The sequence below is a fragment of the Phycodurus eques genome, chromosome 20 (genome assembly GCF_024500275.1).
Source record: "Phycodurus eques isolate BA_2022a chromosome 20, UOR_Pequ_1.1, whole genome shotgun sequence".
Lineage (NCBI taxonomy): Eukaryota > Metazoa > Chordata > Actinopteri > Syngnathiformes > Syngnathidae > Phycodurus > Phycodurus eques.
In genome coordinates this window covers 14,690,322-14,711,443 of record NC_084544.1, presented here as the reverse complement: position 1 = coordinate 14,711,443, position 21,122 = coordinate 14,690,322, and the positions used below count along the sequence as shown (strand labels likewise).

Here is a 21,122-nt window from a genome sequence, read left to right as displayed (position 1 = left end):
GGTTGATCTAAACTAGTTTGTTGGCTGAAACATTCTCCCACTTTCGGGATCCCTTGATTACCGTTCAGTGAATCATGGCTACGTGGAGGTTTTCAAGCTTTTATTTAAAAGGTAAACCACTTCCAAAACCAAGATGTGATGATATGATAAATGGCCATGATGAGCCAAACTGTTTTTATGTTTTCTCGCCTTTAAATATGGTACTCTTCAATGATCATGTTGATACTTTAAAAACTAATGCCGTCTAATATTCATGTCTGATGGTTGTTAGTGTATTTTCCAGAATGAGTAGGCTGGAGCTGGCTGAGTAATAACAGTGATAATGGAGCAGTGTGACTGTGTGTTTCCATCCGTGTACTCTATTTCGCTCGGTCTGTGAGTTTGGACTATTGGTGGCTCTCTGTGTTCTGGGGACTGATTAAAAATTTCAACTTGTGCTGCCAGTTTTTTGTTGCTGCTAATTCAGCTTTGTTGGCATCAGTCATACCAAAATGAGCTGCTCTTTTGCCCGGTCGAGGCCAAGTGGCTGGATAGTTTTGGTCATCAAATTTTCATTCATATTTATTGTCGTACACAAATGTGAATCCTTTCAATTTATTTCTCAAATAAATTTGAGAAATAAATAATACATTTTTTCTATTTATTATCATCGGGCCGGAGGCGGGGTACACCCTGAACTGGTTGCCAGCCAATCGCAGGGCACCTACAAACAAACAACCATTCGCACTCACGTTCACACCTACGGGCAATTTGGAGTCTTCAATTAACCTACCCTGCATGTTTTTGGGATGTGCATGGAGTGCCCGGAGAAAACCCACGCAAACCACGGGGAGAACATGCAAACTCCACACAGGGGGGGCCGGCATTTGAACCAGTCGTACACTGTGCCGCCTCATTTAATTATATTTTTCAAATGATTGCATGCTGCATCTCTTTTTTTTTTTTTTTTTTTTAACATCACGCTAAGCCTTTTATATTGAATACAAAAGTGGCTGGCGGTTAAACTGTCGGCCAATCATTAAAAACAGCCTGCCGCTATTATCGCATGTCTATTCAAACAAAGAATAAGTGTCACAGAACCCTGCAGTACTGCTTGTTAAAAGCCAACATACAGCAGGGGATAACCAATTTGCAGCACAAGATTTGTCACAGAACAGAAAGGCTTCCATCTTTTCAAAATGTTACGATCAATGTTGACTTGTGTGTATTTCCGCCCTAAGTTAAATGTATCGAGAGAAGTTTGCCACTACTTCCTCACAAGCAGTGGTAAACTCGGTTCTTTTTATGGAATTAGGTTACGCTGAGTCTCACGAAAGTTTTCTTGTTCACTTGGGTCATTTGAGTCAATATTGGTGGTCACCCAAAAAAAAAACAAAAAAAACAAAAAAAACCACGACTTTTACCGTCGAAGGCTTACCACCACATTGAACTGAAAGTAATTTTATAAAAGAATCCAAAATGTAAAAATAGAAATGCAACAAAAATTCAATGTGCAAAGATTGGAATTTGGAATGGAATATAATTGTATACACTGTAAAGGGGATATACAGTGTGAAAGGTCTATAATCCCCTGTGGCATGTTTTTGTGATTTAAAACAAAAAAAAAAGACCAAAATAAACTTTTTCCATTATTCATGTGACCTACGACCCGTGCAACACAATGTGGGGAAAAAAGAAAGAAAAAGAAGACAAAAGAAATGAAAAAACTAAACAACTGTTGCACAGGTGTGCCATGCATCCATTTTCTACCGCTTATCCGGGTCGGGTCGCGGGGGCAATAGCTTTAGCGGGGACGCCCAGACTTCCCTCTCCCCAGCCACTTCATCCAGCTCTTCCCGAGGCGTTCCCAGGCCAGCTGAAAGACGTAGTCTCGCCAGCGTGTCCTGGGTCGTCCCCGGGGTCTTCTCCCGGTGGGATGTGCCTCATCAGGGAGGCGACTGACGACCATGGTCTCAGATTTAGAGTTGCTGATTTTCATCCCAGCCGCTTCACACTCGGCTGCGAACTGCTCCAGTGAGAGTTGGAGGTCACGGCTGGATGGAGCCAACAGAACCACACCATCTGCAAAAAGCAGAGATGCAATACTGAGGCTACCAAATCTGAGATTCGACTTCCTGACGGACCCTCCTTTCCAGCACCCCTGAATAGACCTTACCAGGGAGGCTGAGGAGTATGATGCCCCTGTAGTTGGAACGCCTCCTCCTGTCCCCCTTCTTAAAAAGGGGGACCACCACCCAAGTCTGCCAATCCAGAGGCACTGTCCACACGATGTTGCAGAGGCGTGTCAACCAGGACAGCCCCACAACATCCAAGGCCTTTAGGAACTCCGGCCGAATCTCATCCACCCCCGGGGCCCTGCCACCGAGGAGCTTTTTAACTACCATGTTGACCTCAAACCCAGAGATAGGAGAGCCCACCTCAGAGAACCCACACTCTGCTTCCTCTTGGGAAGGCGTGTCTTGAGGAGGTCTTCTAAGTATTCTCCCCACCGACTCACAACGTCCAGAGTCGACGTCAGCAGCGCCCCATCCCCACTATACACAGTGTTGGTGGTGCACTGCTTTCCTCTCCTGAGACGCCGGATGGTGGACCAGAATTTCCTCAAAGCCTTTCTCCATGGCCTCACCGAACTCCTCCCATACCCGAGTTTTTGCTTCAGCAACCACCAGAGCTGCATTCCGCTTGGCCAGCCGGTACCCATCAGCTGCTTCAGGAGTCCCACAGGCCAGAAAGGCCCGATAGGACTCCTTCTTCAGCTTGACGGCATCCCTCACCGTTGGTGTCCACCAACGAGTTCGGGGATTGCCGCCACGACAGGCACCGACCACCTTACGGCCACAGCTCCGGTCGGCCACCTCAGCAATGGAAGCGCGGAACATGGTCCACTCGGACTCGATGTCCCCCGCCTCCCCCGGAACGTGAGCAAAGTTCTGTCGGAGGTGGGAGTTGAAACTCCTTCTGACGGGATTCTGCCAGACGTTCCCAGCAGACCCTCACAATACGTTTGGGCCTGCCACGTCGGACCGGCATCTTCCCCCACCATCGGAGCCAACTCACCACCAGGTGGTGATCAGTTGACAGCTCCGCCCCTCTCTTCACCCGAGTGTCCAAGACATGCAACCGCAAGTCCGATGACACGACCACAAAGTCGATCATCGAACTGCGACCTAGGGTGTCCTGGTGCCAAGTGCACGTGTGGACACCCTTATGCTTGAACATGGTGTTCGTTATGGACAATCCGCGACGAGCATAGAAGTCCAATAACAGAACACCGCTCGGGTTCTGATCAGTGGGGGCCGTTCCTCACAATCACGCCCTTCAAGGTCTCACTGTCATTGCCCACGTGAGCATTGAAGTCCCCCAGCAGAACGATGGCGTCCCCAGGGACAACGCTCTCCAGCACCCCCTCCAAGGACTCCAAAAAGGGTGGGTACTCTGAACTGCTGTTTGTTGCATAGGCACAAACAACAGTCAGGACCCATCCCCCCACCCGAAGGCGGAGGAGGCTACCCTCTCGTCCACCGGGGTGAACCCCAACGTACAGGCGCCAAGCCGGGGGGGCAATAAGTATACCCACACCTGCTCGACGCCTCTCACCGTGGGCAACTCCAGAGTGGAAGAGAGTCCAACCCCTCTCGAAGAGGACTGGCACCAGAGCCCAAGCTGTGTGTGGAGGCGAGGCCGACTATATCTCATTGGAACTCCTTGACCTCACACACCAGCTCGGGCTCCTTCCCTGCCAGAGAGGTGACATTCCACGTCCCTAGAGCCAGCTTGATGTAACCGGGGATCGGATCGCCAAGGTCCTCGCCTTCGGCCACCGCCCAGCTCACACTGCACCCGACCCCTATGGCCCCTCCCACAGGTGGTGAGCCCATGGGAAGGGGGACCCACGTTACCCTTTCGGGCTGTGCCCGGCCGGGCCCCATGGGTGCAGGCCCGGCCACTAGGCGCTCGCCTTCGAGTCCCACCACCAGGCCTGGCTCCAGTAGGGGGCCCCGGTGACCCGCCTCCGGCCAAGGGAAAACCAAGTCCATTGTTTGTCGTCATCATAAGGGGTCTTTGAGCCGTGCTTTGTCTGGTCCCTCACCTAGGACCTGTTTGTCATGGGTGACCCTGCCAGGGGCATAAAGCCCCAGACAACATAGCTCCTAGGATCACTGGGACACACAAACCCCTCCACCACGATAAGGTGACGGCTCAAGGAGGGGGCACAGGTGTGCACACCCTCATAATTGGGGTGTTCAGAATTAAACAATCACATTCAAGTTTCAAACTCATGTTAAACTGAAGTCAGCACATGATTGCCACCATAATTACCTCTGATTAACCCCAAATATAGTGCAGCTATTCTAGTAGGCTGACATTTCAATTTTTTTTAGTTTTCTTTATTGCGGAAGCGTGAAGGTTTTGTGCTAACAGTGACTGTTAAAAAGACAAATGTTAACTTTAAAAAAAAATACAATACAATTGCCCAACAGGTTATGTGTTAATATTGGAGCTTTTCTTCCATATTATCTTAACAGCTCTCTCAGCCATTGAAATTGTAATTCAAATGATAAGGATAGTTTCTGCCTGTATCTCATTTAAGGATGCATGAATTGCCTCCTGGAGCTGCAGTCCAACCTTCAAGGTTTTCCTTTTAGGATGGTCCACAGGTTTTCAGAGCTCATCTCAAGTCTCTTAATTTCCACATTCCTAGCTCCTTGCTTATAACATCGAACGCGACCTGGAAGTTGTTCTCATGCCGCCATATTGAGAAGCGTCTCAGTTGTTTTAAAAGTGCATCGAGAAGCGAGCATCGAGGAGGTTCCACTAGCTTAAATCCGGGGACGTCTGATGTATCCTTTGCAGAAGTCTTCTCGCTTCTTGATGGTGACGTATGAAAATGGGCGTACACCAGCTGGATCGCAAACGGACCAGAACTTCAAATTAAATAATCTTCTGTTTCTGTCATTCCTTGATTACTTCAGTTTGACTATTCATATTTTTCTGAGTGTATAAATGGGGCCGTATTTGATACCAAAATGACTTAATTACTGGCTAATAGTTACTACGACTAACCAACCACCTATTTGTATGGGTGTATAGGTTTGTATAGCAATTAGGCTGTCATTTTGTCAAATGTATTTGGGCAAATGAAAATAAAAAACGTTTTGATGGTTTGACACTGTTTTTGCATTCAATGTAATATATAAGCAACATATCAAGACTGAATACAGTTACGAGTCACTTCAAATATGCGGGGTGGAGGTGGTTGGGGCGGCACGGTGGGCGACTGGTTAGAGCGTCAGCCTCACAGTTCTGAGAACCCGGGTTCAATCCCCGGCCCCGCCTGTGTGGAGTTTGCATGTTCTCCCCGTGCCTGCGTGGGTTTTCTCCGGGAGCTCCGGTTTCCTCCCACATCCCAAAAACATGCATCGATTGGAGACTCTAAATTGCCCGTAGGTGTGACTGTGAGTGCGAATGGTTGTTTGTTTGTATGTGCCCTGCGATTGGCTGGCAACCAGTTCAGGGTGTACCCCGCCTCCTGCCCGATGACAGCTGGGATAGGCTCCAGCACGCCCGCGACCCTAGTGAGGAGAAGCGGTTCAGAAAATGGATGGATGGATGGAAGTGGTTGGGTCGGAGACGGCCATCTGCAAAGTTGTGAAGAGTAACAGTATTGATTGTATTTGACTTTATTGAATTTAATCCCACTTGAAACACTAAACATAAAGTGAACATGTGGGATAGTAATAATGGAGCCACGCAAACGGTTCGTGACGCGCAGCAATGACATCATGCCGTGGTTAGTTGACGTCCCCGTGAAGTGATGTCATCGAGGAACGATGATCTCAATTCCGCCCCAAACATTCTCATCGCTCCTCGATGGGATTTTTGGTGGGAGGAGCTAGCATATAAACAGAGGAGTGAGGACCTCAGAAGTTGCAATTAGACAAATGAGATGAGCACTGAATAGGGTGGAGGTCGGGGGGTTTGAAGTGGAAATAGAGGGTTTGGGGAAGGCTGTATGATATTTTAGAAATATGTATTGAGAAGTGATAGCAGAAGCAGTTCCCACTGAGTGACTAAATGTCAACTGTTATGTTCATCAAAGGTTGGATTAATCAACAATATCTATTACAAGTACTATAATGTGAGGTCTGCCCAGTAGGCCTGAGATTAGCAATTTATACTTCATGTGCAGAGACCAGCATAATGTTTTCTGCATGCTGATCATTACTGATTGTAGAGTTCTTTCATGCAAAGAGCTGATGAGAGTGGTTGCAGCCTCTCTGACTCCCTGCATGTTGTGTCTGTCCTCTGAGTTAAGTGGCGAAATTATGCCTCATTAGTTTTGCACTTGGAAGTATAGTTAAGTGGGAGATTGTCTGATGCCTTCAGTCTGTGCCCCTGTGTGCAACAGCACGCTGATATTAAACGTTTTATAACAGCAAACCTTTGCCACTTTTCTACATACCAACCAATCCTGTCCTTCAGTGCTCTACCCAAGTGTCTATTTGGAAATATTCACTGTGACCATTAACCAATGAGAAATGAAACTTTGTTGAGGCTCAATTTCAGTATATTGTGGAACCCAAAAGTCTTTTTTTTTTTTTTCCCGTCTGATTTTTTTTCCCATAGAGATTGCTTATGAATTGGTTTCAGATGACCATTGTGGGCTCCATTGTATTCATTGTATTTTTCTACTTTGTGATCATTACAAAAAAAATAATAAAAAAATGGCACGCTTTCAAGTCGAGGTTCCACTCTAATGTCTGTCTAGTGTTTTTGGTCACATGAAAAATACATAAACAATCGTCACCCAACACATTAGCATATGAGCCGGCCACTAATTAACCAAGCTATTCGCTATATGAAAAAATAAACGCGCAACAAACATGAATACATTTTTTTGCGTAAAATATCATGCTGCGTGTCTTTGTTTCAATTTGTCAGTGACCTGATTAATAAACAGCTACATTCTGTGTGTTAATTTCAGAAATTATTGTCAGGTAAAATACCAAATCTGAGGTCATGAAATGTCAATATGATGCAGAACTATTTCCATGACCTCAGTGACCTCTGTTAAGTGGTGGGAGACCTTTGCATGAAATGAGTAACTCTGCTTGTGTTTTGCTTTTCATACTTGTTTTCTGTAGCTTTTTTTCTGAAACGTATTCTAAGGAGTGTTAAGAAAGGGGAAAAAAGTGAAAAGAAGCATGTAAACCAGGAAATTAATTTAAAAACACTCCAGCATTACCATATTTGTTGCAAAAATTAAGGTACATTTTGTTGTTGTTGTTTTTTTTTACCCTGAAATAATTATTCTTGATCTTTGTTATTTCCTATGTGAACGTTTTTTTCTAAATCTGGATAAATCAGGTCTACCAATGTCCGAGTAAAATATTTACCGGTATATTGTCCCCTCACAATTTGTGGGGGATAGGGATAGAGCCCTTCAGCAAATAGCAAAATCCACAATTACAAACCTAATTTACGCCCTCCTTAAAAGGTTTAGAATTGCCTAGAGATGCCACAAGATGGCAGCAAGGCACTACTTTTGTCGAAATGAAACTCCTCAACTCACTTCAACATAGTTCTTTGTCACCAAGATGTCAAAGGATGGTGGCAAAGCACTACTTTTCTCTCAATGAAGCTCCTTGACTAACGTTAACAATTTTATGGCACCAAGATGCCAGAAAATAGCACCAAAGTAACACTTTTTTGCTTTGGCCTTAGCAGAAAAACAGTGAATAGGTGAGTTTGAGCACAGGTTCCCCCCAAAAATAAGCAAGTTAGAGCGTCTGCCTCACAGTTCTGAGGACCGGGGTTCAATCCCCGGCCCCGCCTGTGTGGAGTTTGCATGTTCTTCCCGTGCCTACGTGGGTTTTCTCCGGGCACTCCGGTTTCCTCCCACATCCCAAAGACATTCGTGGTAGGTTAATTGAAGACTCTAAATTGTCCGCAGTTGTGAACGTGAGTGCGAATGGTTGTTTGTGTGTATGTGCCCTGCGATTGGCTGGCAACCAGTTCAGGGTGCACCCCGCCTCTCGCCCGAAGATAGCTGGGATAGGCTCCAGCACGCCCGCAACCCTAGTGAGGAGAAGCGGCTCAGAAAATGGATGGATGGATGGATGGATGGATGGATGGATGGACTCAGTACAATGGTGTATTCCAAATCCCAACTGAAAGTCTCCAAAATCATGTTTTGTAGACAATCGTAAATGTTTTTGGCAACTGCTTTCTTACAGGAAGGAAAGATTGGATATCAATTGGCTAAGACATCTGGATAAAGAGTACCTTTTTTAAGAAAAGATTTGATGCCTGCCACTGTAAATGACTGTGGTGCATAGCCAATAAAGACTTATTGATCCAATCCAATACAGCTTTACTTATAGAGCGCTTTAAGAACTGCACAGTTGACTAAAGTGCTTAACTCAGCATAAATGAAGAAAATAAAAACACAGCAAGGAACATAACAATGTACTGTAACTTGATAAAATACCAGGAATATAAACAAAGGTAAAACAACAATTTAAAAAAAAATAAATAGTAAATGAAAACATAAAATATCTCAAACTTGAGGTAAAAGCTAGAAAGAAAGGTGTGCTTTTAGGAGAGGTTTTAAAAACAGGAAATTAATCTGCCTGTTTTAGGTGCAGGGGCAACCCCACAATTTTGGGGTAGCAACTGAGAAACACGGTCCCCTCTTAAGTTTTCTCTCTGTTTTTGGGGCCACTAGCAAACAGTGATCTGTCAACCAGAGGAAACGTGTCAGGGTGTAGGCTTGGACAGATACTGTGGGGCGAGACCATAGAGGTATTTTAAAACAAACTTTAAAAATGTTTTCATCTATTTAAAAACAAACTGGGACCCAGTGCAATAACTTTAATTTGTTTTTCTTTGTGCCGGTTAAAAGCCATGGAGCAGTATTCTGACTATAGCTGCAGTCGGGCAAGTGACGTCTACTCAGCCGGCCTCGCCTGTGTGGAGTTTGCATGTTCTCCCCGTGCCTACGTGGGTTTTCTCCGGGTACTCCGGTTATCTCCCACATTCCAAAAAAACATGCATGGTGGGTTGATTGAAGACCCTAAATTGCCCGTAGGTGTGAATGTGAGTGCGAATGGTTGTTTGTTTTTATGTGCCCTGCGATTGGCTGGCGACCAGTTCAGGGTGTACCCCGCCTCTTGCCCGATGATAGCTGGGATTAGGCTCCAGCACGCCCGCTACCCTAGTGAGGAGAAGCGATACAGAAAATGAATAGTGCTGAATAAATGCACTTTCCTACCATATTCTAATTTATCGAGATTTACCTGTAATATTATAAATTTAATATAATGTCATATCTTCTATTTAGAACCTTTCAAACACTTTACTCAGAAAATGGCAATAATAGTGTAGCGATGGTGTTTCTTTCATGAAACCCCGACTGTGTGTTATATGATATACAATGGCCTCTTGGTCATGTTCGCCATAATGTTGGCTTACTTTGTTGGCTTGCCAAGAGTGTAAATTGCTTTTGCTCATTAAAGCTTCTTCTTCTGCAAGCCAAATGAGCTTCTGTTTGACTTGCGTGATTCATAGACACAAAAGTAGCGCACAGTAACTTGAAGAAATAACTTTAATCCGATTACTTGTATTGAGATAATAACAAGTTGGACCACTAGTTACTCAAATTAGTGTTACTGGCATTAGTGTGTACTGTATATTCAACTTCCCCTCTCATGTTCTTAACACCCATTGTTGAGGCTGTTCTTCTGAATGGCTAAGTGTTGTTTTGTATCGCATCAGAACATCCTTGTCGGTCCAATTCAGAGTTAATCTATTCATGTTTTTTTTAGCTGAAGTCTGGCGACATTTGCTGATGTCTTCAGGGACATTCAACTTCATGGTTCCACTGTACTGATTTGGGACTGATTGTTCAGAAGAATTCAAATGCTGGGGACCAACAGACTCTCGTCCAAGCCCTGAGTGTTCCCCAAGACATCCGTCAATAGTATTTAATAATACTATAAGCTGTTTGAAAAACAAACCGAAAAAAAACTCAAGTTAGCCTGAGCAATGAAGTATTGAGTTTGACAGGCAGTATGAAATTAAAATGCAATTTAGACAGTTATAGTCGAGCTCAGTGTAACGCTCTCGCTTTCTCTCACAGGAGCAAGCTATAAGAAGATTGGATACTACGACAGCACTAAAGGCAATCTGTCCTGGTATGGGAATGACAAATGGATTGGTGAGAGACATTCATCTTCCTTTGCTCCCCTTTTTATCCTCTTTATCACTGTCTCTCACCCTCTTTCTACCTTCTAATCTCCTGTTTTATCTGACCCTGCACCCTTACCAGCCCTTCCTCTATCTCCTTAATCCTTCCTCCTTTATGGCCCTCCCTCAGCCTCCAACGCTCTAAATTCAAATGCGATTGCGAATGTTCATCAGTCTATCAGTCAGGCTTTATCTTGTGGGAGCATTAATGATCCCTAACGTATCACAGCAAATATCTAAGCGAGAGCAACAGTTCAGCAACATTCTTCGGAACAAATGTTCCAATCCGCTTTCTAATTAAAGATGCAGTGAAATGTGCAGTTCAAGGCAGTGGAAATGATGCAATAGATAGAAGATGTTCGTTGACAGTCAAAACATAACGGGAGTGTGGCAATCTGGGAGGTAATGGCATTGGGCCCCATGACCTTGACATTGAGGAATGAAGATGTGTTTCCTAATCAGTATGGAGGCAGTGTGTGAGCTTGTGTCATTTCAGCTTCCCTGAACACACACAATATGTTGCTCTCACAAATGTAGAGAAAGTACCGTATGTTCAATAGACTTGAAAACAATTAATGACACCATATTCAGTGTATGGAGGCCATCTGTGATTGGAAAGCACAAGTCATATTTTAATTATTATTCATGGTCCTTTACATCTAAGAACAAAAAAAAACAAAACATGTAAGTTAAACACCACTGTGATATATAAAACACCAAGCACTTTAAAACTTAACATTAATGACAATTTTGGCTGTTTACAAGTAATTATCTACAACCCCAATTCCAATGAAGTTGGGACATTGTCTTAAACATAAATAAAAACAGAATACAATGATTTGCAAATCATGTTATTGATGTCGTGTGCGTTTAGTGTATTTTGATGGCTTGGAGATTAAATGCTGTATCCACCAGTAATAATGCAATGGAATCTCTACGGGTGCTCGCTTTAAGTGAGGGAGCAGTTAGCTTCTAATGATTGACACTTACTTGATTGTAAGTAAGTGTCAATCTACTTAACTTCTAGCGGCAAATTCATGGCTTTAAAAAAACATGCATTTGCTTGTCAGAAAGTTACAGTATATCTTTTCTACTTTTACATTTTCATCTCAAAAAACCGTTTACTGTCTGAATAACACACATTTAACAGTATGATGAGCTCATGTAAGTTTTTTTTTTTTTTTTTTAAGTGTCCAGTGCTTTTCATTCATCACACTATGGACGATAGGCACGGCAACAGATCACGCATTTCCGTCGGAAAGATTAGACAGCGTACCAATTTCCGGTGTCTGTCTGTTTCATGCTACTGGGGCGCCATCTGATGTTAAAATAACCTAATTCTTTAAATGTGTGATATCGTGGGGTTGTGTAATAGGTATGTTCAATACTTGGGTGCTGGTATTTTTTTTTGGTGGAAATTTCATCAAGTTTTGACTTTTTAATGACAATGGGATAGCTCCTCCAGACAACACTACGATGTGCCGCCCACCCGCCCATTATGTTCAGCAATTCAACTCACCGTTTTCTTGTAAACACGTTTAACAGTGTCCCGGTTCTACAAAGAAGATGGGAAGTGGGGAAAATACACCCAATTTCGCCAAGACAATTTCACGAAACAACAACAACAGGCGGCGACGGTCGAAGCTCCGTCTCCCACAGAGCTCCCCTCCTTTTCCCTCCCCGCTCGGCACCGCTTAGCTCCCGCCGGCGGCAATCCACCGCCAGCTGCTGCTGTCACGAAGCACCGGTCACTCACACGGACTGAGAAACAATTGAACCGTGAGAACATTGATCCTGACAATGCTATATGCTCATCATTATTGTTTTATTGCTTGTCTTCTATGTTTTCATAACCCTAATTTCGTTTTTTCTTCACCATGTAATGACAAGAAAGGCTTTCTCTTCTATTTATGTTCAGTCTTTATATATAGCAATTTGTTATAGCTGTGATTGTTTTTCTAAGTGCTCTATAAGCAAAGTTAAGTTGAGAGTTGTGTCTTTGCGTGTACGTACTGCGAAACTATGAATGGCGCATTAAATCAGATCAGGATACTTCGATTGCTTCAGTGATGCTTGAATAACTGTAGCAATTATTATGGTAATACAACCCCAATTCCAATGAAGTTGGGACATTGTGTTAAACATAAATAAAAACAGAATACAATGATTTGCAAATCATGTTCAACCTATATTTAATTGAATACACTACAAAGACAAGATATTTAATGTTCAAGCAAATAATCATTAACTTAGAATTTTATGGCTGCAACACGTTCCAAAAAAGCTGGGACAGGGTCATGTTTACCGCTGTGTTACATCACCTTTTCTTTTAACAACATTCAATAAAGGTTTGGGAACTGAGGACACTAATTGTTGAAGCTTTGTAGGTGGAATTCTTTCCCATTCTTGCTTGATGTACAGCTTCAGCTGTTCAACAGTCTGGGGTCTCCGTTGTCCTATTTTACACTTATTAATGCGTCACACATTTTCAATGGGAAACAGGTCTGGACCCGCACTCTTTTACTACAAAGCCACGCTGTTGTAACACGTGCAGAATGTGGTTTGGCATTGTCTTGCTGAAATAAGCAGGGGCGTCCATGAAAAATACGTTGCTTGGATGGCAGCATATGTTTATCCAAAACCTGTATGTACCTTTCAACATTAATGGTGCCTTCACAGATTTGTAAGTTACCCATGCCATTGGCACTAACACAGCTCTATACCATCACAGATGCAGGCTTTTGAACTTTGCGTCCATAACTTTTCCTCTTTGGCCCGGAGGACACGACGTCCACAATTTCCATCCATCCATCCATCCATTTTCTGAGCCACTTCTCCTCACTAGGGTCGCGGGCATGCCGGAGCCTATCCCAGCTATCATCGGGCAGGAGGCGGGGTACACCCTGAACTGGTTGCCGGCCAATCGCAGGGCACATACAAACAAACAACCATCCGCACTCACATTCACACCTATTCACACCACTTTGCATCAGTCCATCTTAGATGAGCTCGGGCCCAGATAAGCCGGCGGCGTTTCTGGGTGTTGTTGATAAATGGCTTTTGCTTTGCATAGTAGAGTTTCAAGTTGCACTTACGGATGTAGCGCCCAACTGTATTTACTGACATTGGTTTTCTGAAGTGTTCCTGAGCCCATGCGGTAATATCCTTTACACTTTGATGTCGTTTTTTGATGCAGTGCCGCCTGAGGGATCGAAGGTCACGGGCATTCAATGTTGGTTTTCGGCCTTGCCGCTCACATGCAGTGATTTCTCCAGATTCTCTGACCCTTTTGATGATATTTTGGACCGTAGATGATGAAATCCCTAAATTTCTTGCAATTGTACGTTGAGGAACATTCTCCTTAAACTGTTCGACTATTTTCTCACGCACTTGTCCACAAAGAGGTGAACCTCGCTCCATCTTTGCTTGTGAATGACTGAGCAATTCTGGGAAGCTCCTTTTATACCCAATCATGGCACCCACCTGTTCCCAATGAGCCTGTTCACCTGTGGGATGTTCCCAACAGGTGTTGGATGAGCATTCCTCAACTTTCTCAGTCTTTTTTTTCCACCTATCCCAGCTTTTTAGGAACGCGTTGCAGCCATAAAATTCTAAGTTAATGATTATTTGCAAAAACAATCAGGTTTATCAGTTTGAACATTAAATATCGTGGCTTTGTACTGTATTCAATTAAATCCATCCATCCATCCATTTTCTGAGTCGCTTCTCCTCACTAGGGTCGCGGGGGTGCTGGAGAGCCTATCCCAGCTGTCATCGAGCAGGAGGCGGGGTACACCCTGAACCGGTTGCCAGCCAATCGCAGGGCACATACAAACAAACAACCATTCGCACTCACAGTCACGCCTACGGGCAATTTAGAGTCTCCAATTATGCATGTTTTTGGGATGTGGGAGGAAACCGGAGTGCCCGGAGAAAACCCACGCAGGCACGGGGAGAACATGCAAACTCCACACAGGCGGGGCCGGGGATTGAACCCGGGTCCTCAGAACTGTGAGGCTGACGCTCTAACCAGTCGGCCACCGTGCCGCCATTCAATTAAATATAGGCTGAAAATGATTTGCAAATCATTGTATTCTGTTTTTATTTATGTTTAACACATGTCAACTTCATTGGAATTGGGGTTGTACATCACTCATGGTAACTTTGCGTCAGCAGACAGCGAGTATACTTTGATGATAGTTTGATGCTGTGCTTGTTATTGCTATGCATTTGCCTTGCAACCGCGAAGTTAGCACGCAACCTCGCCCTTAAAGTGAAAGTGCTGCGTGTATAGAGACCATTATGGCCGATTTCACAATTTTTATCAGCACTCTTTCCCCATAGCCTACTGCATGTAAACTGACTCACTTAACGGTGTCGAACGAACTCTTTGTTTTCCTTTAAGTAGTCGTTACATGGGGAACTGAGAAAGTTTCCTCCTAAAGTAACTCAAACCCTCATGTTTTCATAACTTAAATACTTCTGTATCTGTATGATAATTTGTAGGGCTCGGACTTGCCCTTCAAATCCTGATTTGTTATTTGTGTTGACTGTACCGAATGACTTCTGAATCAGAATTGAATTGGAACTCCTCGTTCTATTCTATTCAGAAGACGTCATAGTCCAACAAAAGAAAATTCCAATTTGATTATTTGAAACCAGAAAACCAGTACGCTGGCACGTTTTTGCTGCTGCTTCTCCCTCCAGAATAGTTTTTCTTTTTAGTTTAAAATGGCTGGCTTTAACCAGGATCTATTGCCTTAGCATGGCCAAATGTTGGTTGGCTTTGCACCTATCGGTGCCGTAAATCCTCCCTGCCTGGGACCAGCTGGCTCCTTTCTAACTAGCTCGCTAGCTGCTTGGCTAGCTCTCATCATCTGCCACGCTGTGTCGGATCCTGCTCAACTGTCTGCCTTTCATTCTGCCGCCGTCGCCTCCTTTCCGGCTTTGGTTGTGGCGCTGCCATGAATATCCGTGTAGCTCCTCAGGCTCGGCTATCGGACGCCTCCTTCCGCCGAGATCTTGGTGGAGGGTTACATTTATTTGCATCCGTGATCAACTGCAAGAACAAACTACAACCGTGCATATGCGCAGAAAATATGCGCAGTAAGTCAAAATTACGTCAGCCATAAACAATAAAAATCTTCATTATTTTTTTTAAGTAAATGCAGCGTGGCAGAAACTCTTGTCAGAATAATGTACGTTGTCTGATCTTCTAAGATTCATTCTGATTCAAGTCTGAAAATTCTAATTCGATGATCGCTTTTCCACACCCACTCGAATCCCAATTGGAGTCACCACCGATTTGTGCACAGCCCTTATAATTTGGAACACAGAGTACACTTCACTCTAAAAGTACTGGAACAATATCCTTTCTTCTGTAGACTAAAAACATTTGGGTTTGATATCGAAAGCTGAATTTGAGATACGAGATCAACATTTCAGCTTTCCTTTGGAACAAAACATCTACAGTTCAGGTGAGCAAATGTATTGGAAGAGATACTTGGAGAGTTAAAATATGTCGATAAGAATTCAATGATTTAATTGTTATTTTTAGAATATGCCGCTGGCCGTTAAACTGAGCTGCGGGCTGTGTGCCAAAAACACATTGTTATAACCAAGCCACCATAGAGCAAGGTTAGCCAAGCAGCCTCTCCCTATGCTGAGGGAAGCCAGAGGATGCACTGACCTCGAGAGAGTTTTGTGTTGACCGTCATTTACTGTACGGTCATGCAGCCTCCAGCCTGTCCGGCCCGGCCATCTGGACCGAAGGTCAACAGATGCTTTTGGACAGCGGATGTGCCAGTTAGCCAGAATTTGCTGTGGGACTTTCAGTCACCCTGATGTGCTTTTAAAGATGTCCATCTCTCTGTCAGCCATAGTGGTGACAGCATTAAAAATAGTCAGAAGAGAATTTATTGGTGCATGCAAGTAATCAAGAGATCTCAGCATTATACGTTCAGAAACTAAAAATGTAGTCATTGCGGACTTTATATGGACAAGATATTGAAGTGTGTCCATTCATCCAGAATGGGATTTGGCTCCCATTCTCTGTTCTTGTTCAGCACCAAACGTGATTGATGAGGGTGAGGCCTCTTCTTACAGTAAGTTATTTCACACCAAACTCATCCAATCATACCTATATTGCTCCTACAAAGTGTGAAGCATAGTGTTGTCTGCACTCCTCCCCGGTTGTTTAAAGTATTAAATTAACTTGTAGTCGAGTTGAAATGTCAATCAAATAATGATCTGATTTGCACTTAAGCTCTTTGTTTAGTACATCGGTGCTAGTTCTGTACTCATGTCTGTCCTTCCTTTCAAAACTTTCTTTGTTTTAGTTTGCTTTGTTTGGTACCCTTCCATTAAAGAAAGAAATATGGCAATCGCCACTGAAATGACAGACCCAGAAATGATGCATACAAAGATACCTACTACATGTAGGAGGCATGATTGTTCTGGGGCCGCTTCGGTAACATCTGCCACAGGGTATCTTCAATGTGTGCGTAGTTAAAATGAAAGCCATTCTGGCGCAATGTCAGCGTTGCCTGGTGTCGGAAATCTTGTTCTCGTGAAGCTCCCGACAGGAAACTGACCCAAAACACGCAAGCTAGCTGAAAACACCCAACAATGGCTGAGAACAAAACATGGGATGATCGAAATATGTGAAGTAGCTGAAGCATGCAGTTGACAGAAGGCGACTTTCAAACCTAAGACAGTTGGAACCCATTTGATCGCAAGGAATTGGCCAAACGAGCTGGCAGCAGGTGAAGAAGTCTCATTCAGAGTTACAGAAATTGCATGATTGCAAGGATTGTCACAAAAGGTTCTGTAACTAGTTGTTGTTATATTTTTTGCCCACAATTCAAAGGAAATGGCTCATTTTCATTTGTTACACTTCAGTAATGATTTTTTTTTTTTTTTTCTTTACTAAGTTTTACTTGTCAGTTAAGTTATTTCAGTGGGGTTTTCTTTCCTTAACAAAAGGGTACCAGCAATTTTGCCAATTTTGTGTGTAACGTGTATGCGTTTCTTCTCATTGCGCTCCCTCTGTACAATCTGTTCTTTTTCCAATATCTGTTTGTGTCTGTCTAACCCTTCTCATATCTTTGCTCCTCCTCTGTCTCACTTCAATGTATTTGCTCACAGTCTCCTCTCTTCTCTCCTTGGAAACCACAGCTGCATCAGTGCCTCGCTCTCATATTGCCGTGGTAACCATTACGGGGCTTGTCTCCATGGTAACATACATCCCGATCGCACCATCAAGGGCAGGGAGAGGTTTTAGTGTTGATGAACACATTTTCCCACAGGATTCCAGGTTACATATTCACATTGACACACACACACACACATACACTTACTTCTCTTTCTTAACCGCCCACACACACGCACAGGTAAAGTGTGTTCATATTTTTACAAGTTAACATTTGTTTTTTTCATTTTTCATCTTTCTCAACTGCAGTAAAAGTTGCTCTGCTGGAACAAAATGAAAGTTACAAACATTTCATGTTACTGCTCCATCATCAAATGTGTGTTTGTGTGTATATGTATATATATATATATATATATATGTATATATATATATATATATATATATATATATATACATATGTATATGTATGTGTGTGGGAGTGTGTGTTTATCGTCATCATTTTTTCGGGACATAGATCTGGTTCCACAGTCATGTCATGTGGACCTCTTGTGGTATATAACATATATTCAAATAGTAGTACTGGCGAGGAGTATGCAATTTAATGTGATGTTGCTAAAGCCCTAAGATATGCAGGTATGAAAGTGAGAAAAACAACTTTATTATTCCAACACGAGCCAATAAATTTGGACGTACGCTGGTAAAAGCAAGCAGAAAACTCTTAAAAGCTCAGTGTTTAATCGCGGACAATAAAAACCTCGTAAAGAGAGCCACTGAGTTCCAAGAAGTCATGTACAATCGATAAATCCAAGAAGCATCCTGAGGAATATCAAGAATCTTTACTGGCAGATTGGAGGGGGCCTATGAGGTTTGAGATGAATTCCAGGTTAAAGGAAATCAAAAGAGGAATGTCTCTTTGTCTCCTGCTTTGTTGAAGTCACTCTGCCAAGGTCGGATACCTGGAGGCAGGATTGGGCTTCTGTGGCATTCAGCTGATCCCTGAGCAGAATAAGCACTGAAAGATGTGCTTGGATGAGAAAGCCATGGCCATAGTGGGTGAAAAAAGACTTGGAGACTTTAGAGAAAACATTCTGAGAATCTGAGATCACTGTTGTTGTGATTGAAGTGCTTCATTCAAATCATAAATCGTTTATGCACGTGAGAGCATTCGCCCTTCACCAACCAACAAAGTGAAGGTTGAGGGGATGGCTTCTCCTTACAAACTAGTATTCTGCTTGAAAGCAATAACAAATAAATAATCACAGTACATTTTGTTCACACTCAAATTCACATGTATGGACAATTTCGAGTCTTCAGCTTTATCCTCAAATAGGGAATTGATTGACTTATCTGCAGAGAGCGCCAGGCATGTTTGTTTGTTTTTTGTTTTTTTTTACCAATGTGGTGAATTGGTGGAGCTTCTGTCCATTGTTTGGGTGAAGGAAAATTGTTACCACTGACCACTGTATTTGGCTCATTCAGCTGCTAACATGCTTCTCTATCCAGCGACTTTGACAGCGCGGAAATACATCCATCCATTTTCTGAGCCGCTTCTCCTCACTGGCGTGCCGGAGCCTATCCCAGCTATCCGAAAAAAAAGTCCGATGTCATGCTCGTTCGAATTTGAGAGTTTTTGTCCTTCTCAGCAGTGGCACGCAAGCATAGATACAAACAAATGTTGTGTAGCTTGTCGCGCCGAGTACATACAGCGTCACTAATTCACTATTGTATCTGCGACATTTGCTTTCTTCCCGCCAGTAATGTATATGTAACAAAGGTCGAAGGTCACACATTCAGCTCATTCTGCATCTGTCTTTCCCAGGCTGTGCCAGTAACAATACCTTTGTCTATTCAAATGGAAGCCACTATTGACAGATACCATCCATCCATCCATTTTCAACACCGCTTATCCTGGTTGGTTATCACCGCTTATCCGCTGCAGCCTATCCCAGCTGCCTTCGGGCGAAAGGCGGACTACACCCTGAACTGGTCGCCAGTCAGTCGCAGGGCACATATAGACACGGACAACCATTCGCACTCACATTCACACCGTCACTGAGTGGGAACTGAACCCACGCTGCCTGCATCAAAGTCAGGCGAGTGTACCACTACACCATCAGTGACTTATTTAAAGATACCGTATATAGTTATTTATATTTCAAAGTGGCGTAAAAGCTTGGCTGTACGTGGCTATTTCAAAGTAATCCGGTCTAATAGACTTTTTTTTAATCATTATTTATTGTATATGTATTGCTTTTTGAGTGACATCAGTTCAGAGTTTAGATCTTGACTAAAATTAGAGATAGTCTCCATCCATCCATCCATCCGTCCATTTTCTGAGCCGCTTCTCCTCACTAGAGTCGCGGGCGTGCTGGAGCCTATCCCAGCCGTCATCGCGCGGGAGGCGGGGTACGCCCTGAACCGGTCGCCAGCCAATCGCAGGGCACATACAAACAAACAACCATTCGCACTCACATTCACACCTACGGGCAATTTACTCCGCACAGGCGGGGCCGGGGATTGAACCCCAGACCTCAGAACTGTGAGGCAGACACTCTAACCAGTCTCCCACCGTGCCGCCCCCCTCACAAGTCATTTACCGGTTTGTCTTGGGACATCGGCTGGCTTTGTCTTACTGCTCTGTGGATTCTGTTGTTTTAGTTTGGTGTTGATTACTTTCCTCACTGCTTTCAATGCTCAATTTCTTGAACATTCAAAAAATGTCGGGAAATGCAAATGAACCATAGTCCTTCACCAAAGTGGCGGCTCCTTTTTTTTTGTAATACCCACTTGTACATACTGTAAGTAGTTGGGTCCCTCCAATTGAGAGGACTGGACTGCATGCACAACACTTAGCTTACTGATCAGGAACGTATCATTGCTTGAACCATTTTTTTGTTCCAAGTGTGTTTCTCGGTGTGAAGTACAGCAGGGGCCCATTCCCTTGCTCAAATGGTCTATTGAGTCGCAAACTCGGTAATAACGGAACTGGCAATGTCTGATACGCTCCAATAATCATTTCCAAAACAACCTCTTTACACTCATATTGTCCTTGTATCTTCCTTTATAGGTTCTGGACCACCTGCAGACCAGACAATGGTCATTGAGGAGTTCCGTTACCTGTCTCAGAAGCTATTTGTGTCCATGTCTGTGTTTTCTGGTTTGGGAATCGTGCTGGGCATCATCTGCCTTACTTTCAATATCTACAACAGCAGTGTCAGGTACATGAACCCATTTAAAACTGCAAAACTCAATGTTTATTGTGGTTGTAGATCACACAATGTGAAAGGTGAAAATCATTAATTAACAGGTTGCTACTTGAGGTCAGTGGTGGGAAGTAATGAAGAACAAATGCTTTTTTTTAATTATTATTATTTGAGTAATGTTTCTGGTATCTGTACCTGACTTAAATATTTATTTGGCTCAAGATTGTTTTACTTTTACTCCCTGCATTGTAAAACTGCTATCTGCTACTACTCCTTACTTAGTCAAAATAGGCTTGTTGCTTTTTTTGGATAGATTGACATCTTGGGGACAGCAGCGACATGGAGGAACTTGAACCAGATTATGGAGCGACAGAGAGAGACTGGAGAGCTTGATCAAATTCAAATCAGATTTAACAAAATAATCTGAACAAAACATGCATGTAAAGTGTTTTTGCTCAGTATTGTGTTTGGTGTAAAAAAAAAAAAAACAGGGAAAAAACTTTTTTTTCACTTCAGTGAAG

The 21,122-nt window shown here is 43.4% G+C and overlaps 1 protein-coding gene across 1 annotated transcript in view; it reads left to right on the top strand.

The window, feature by feature from the left end:
- gabbr1b (gamma-aminobutyric acid (GABA) B receptor, 1b) overlaps window positions 1–21,122 on the top strand; it is a 235,893-nt gene that overhangs the window by 186,147 nt on the left and 28,624 nt on the right. Inside the window, 2 exon segments of the mRNA XM_061664564.1 lie at window positions 10,142–10,219; window positions 20,466–20,616. Coding sequence (XP_061520548.1) covers window positions 10,142–10,219; window positions 20,466–20,616 — 229 coding nt within the window.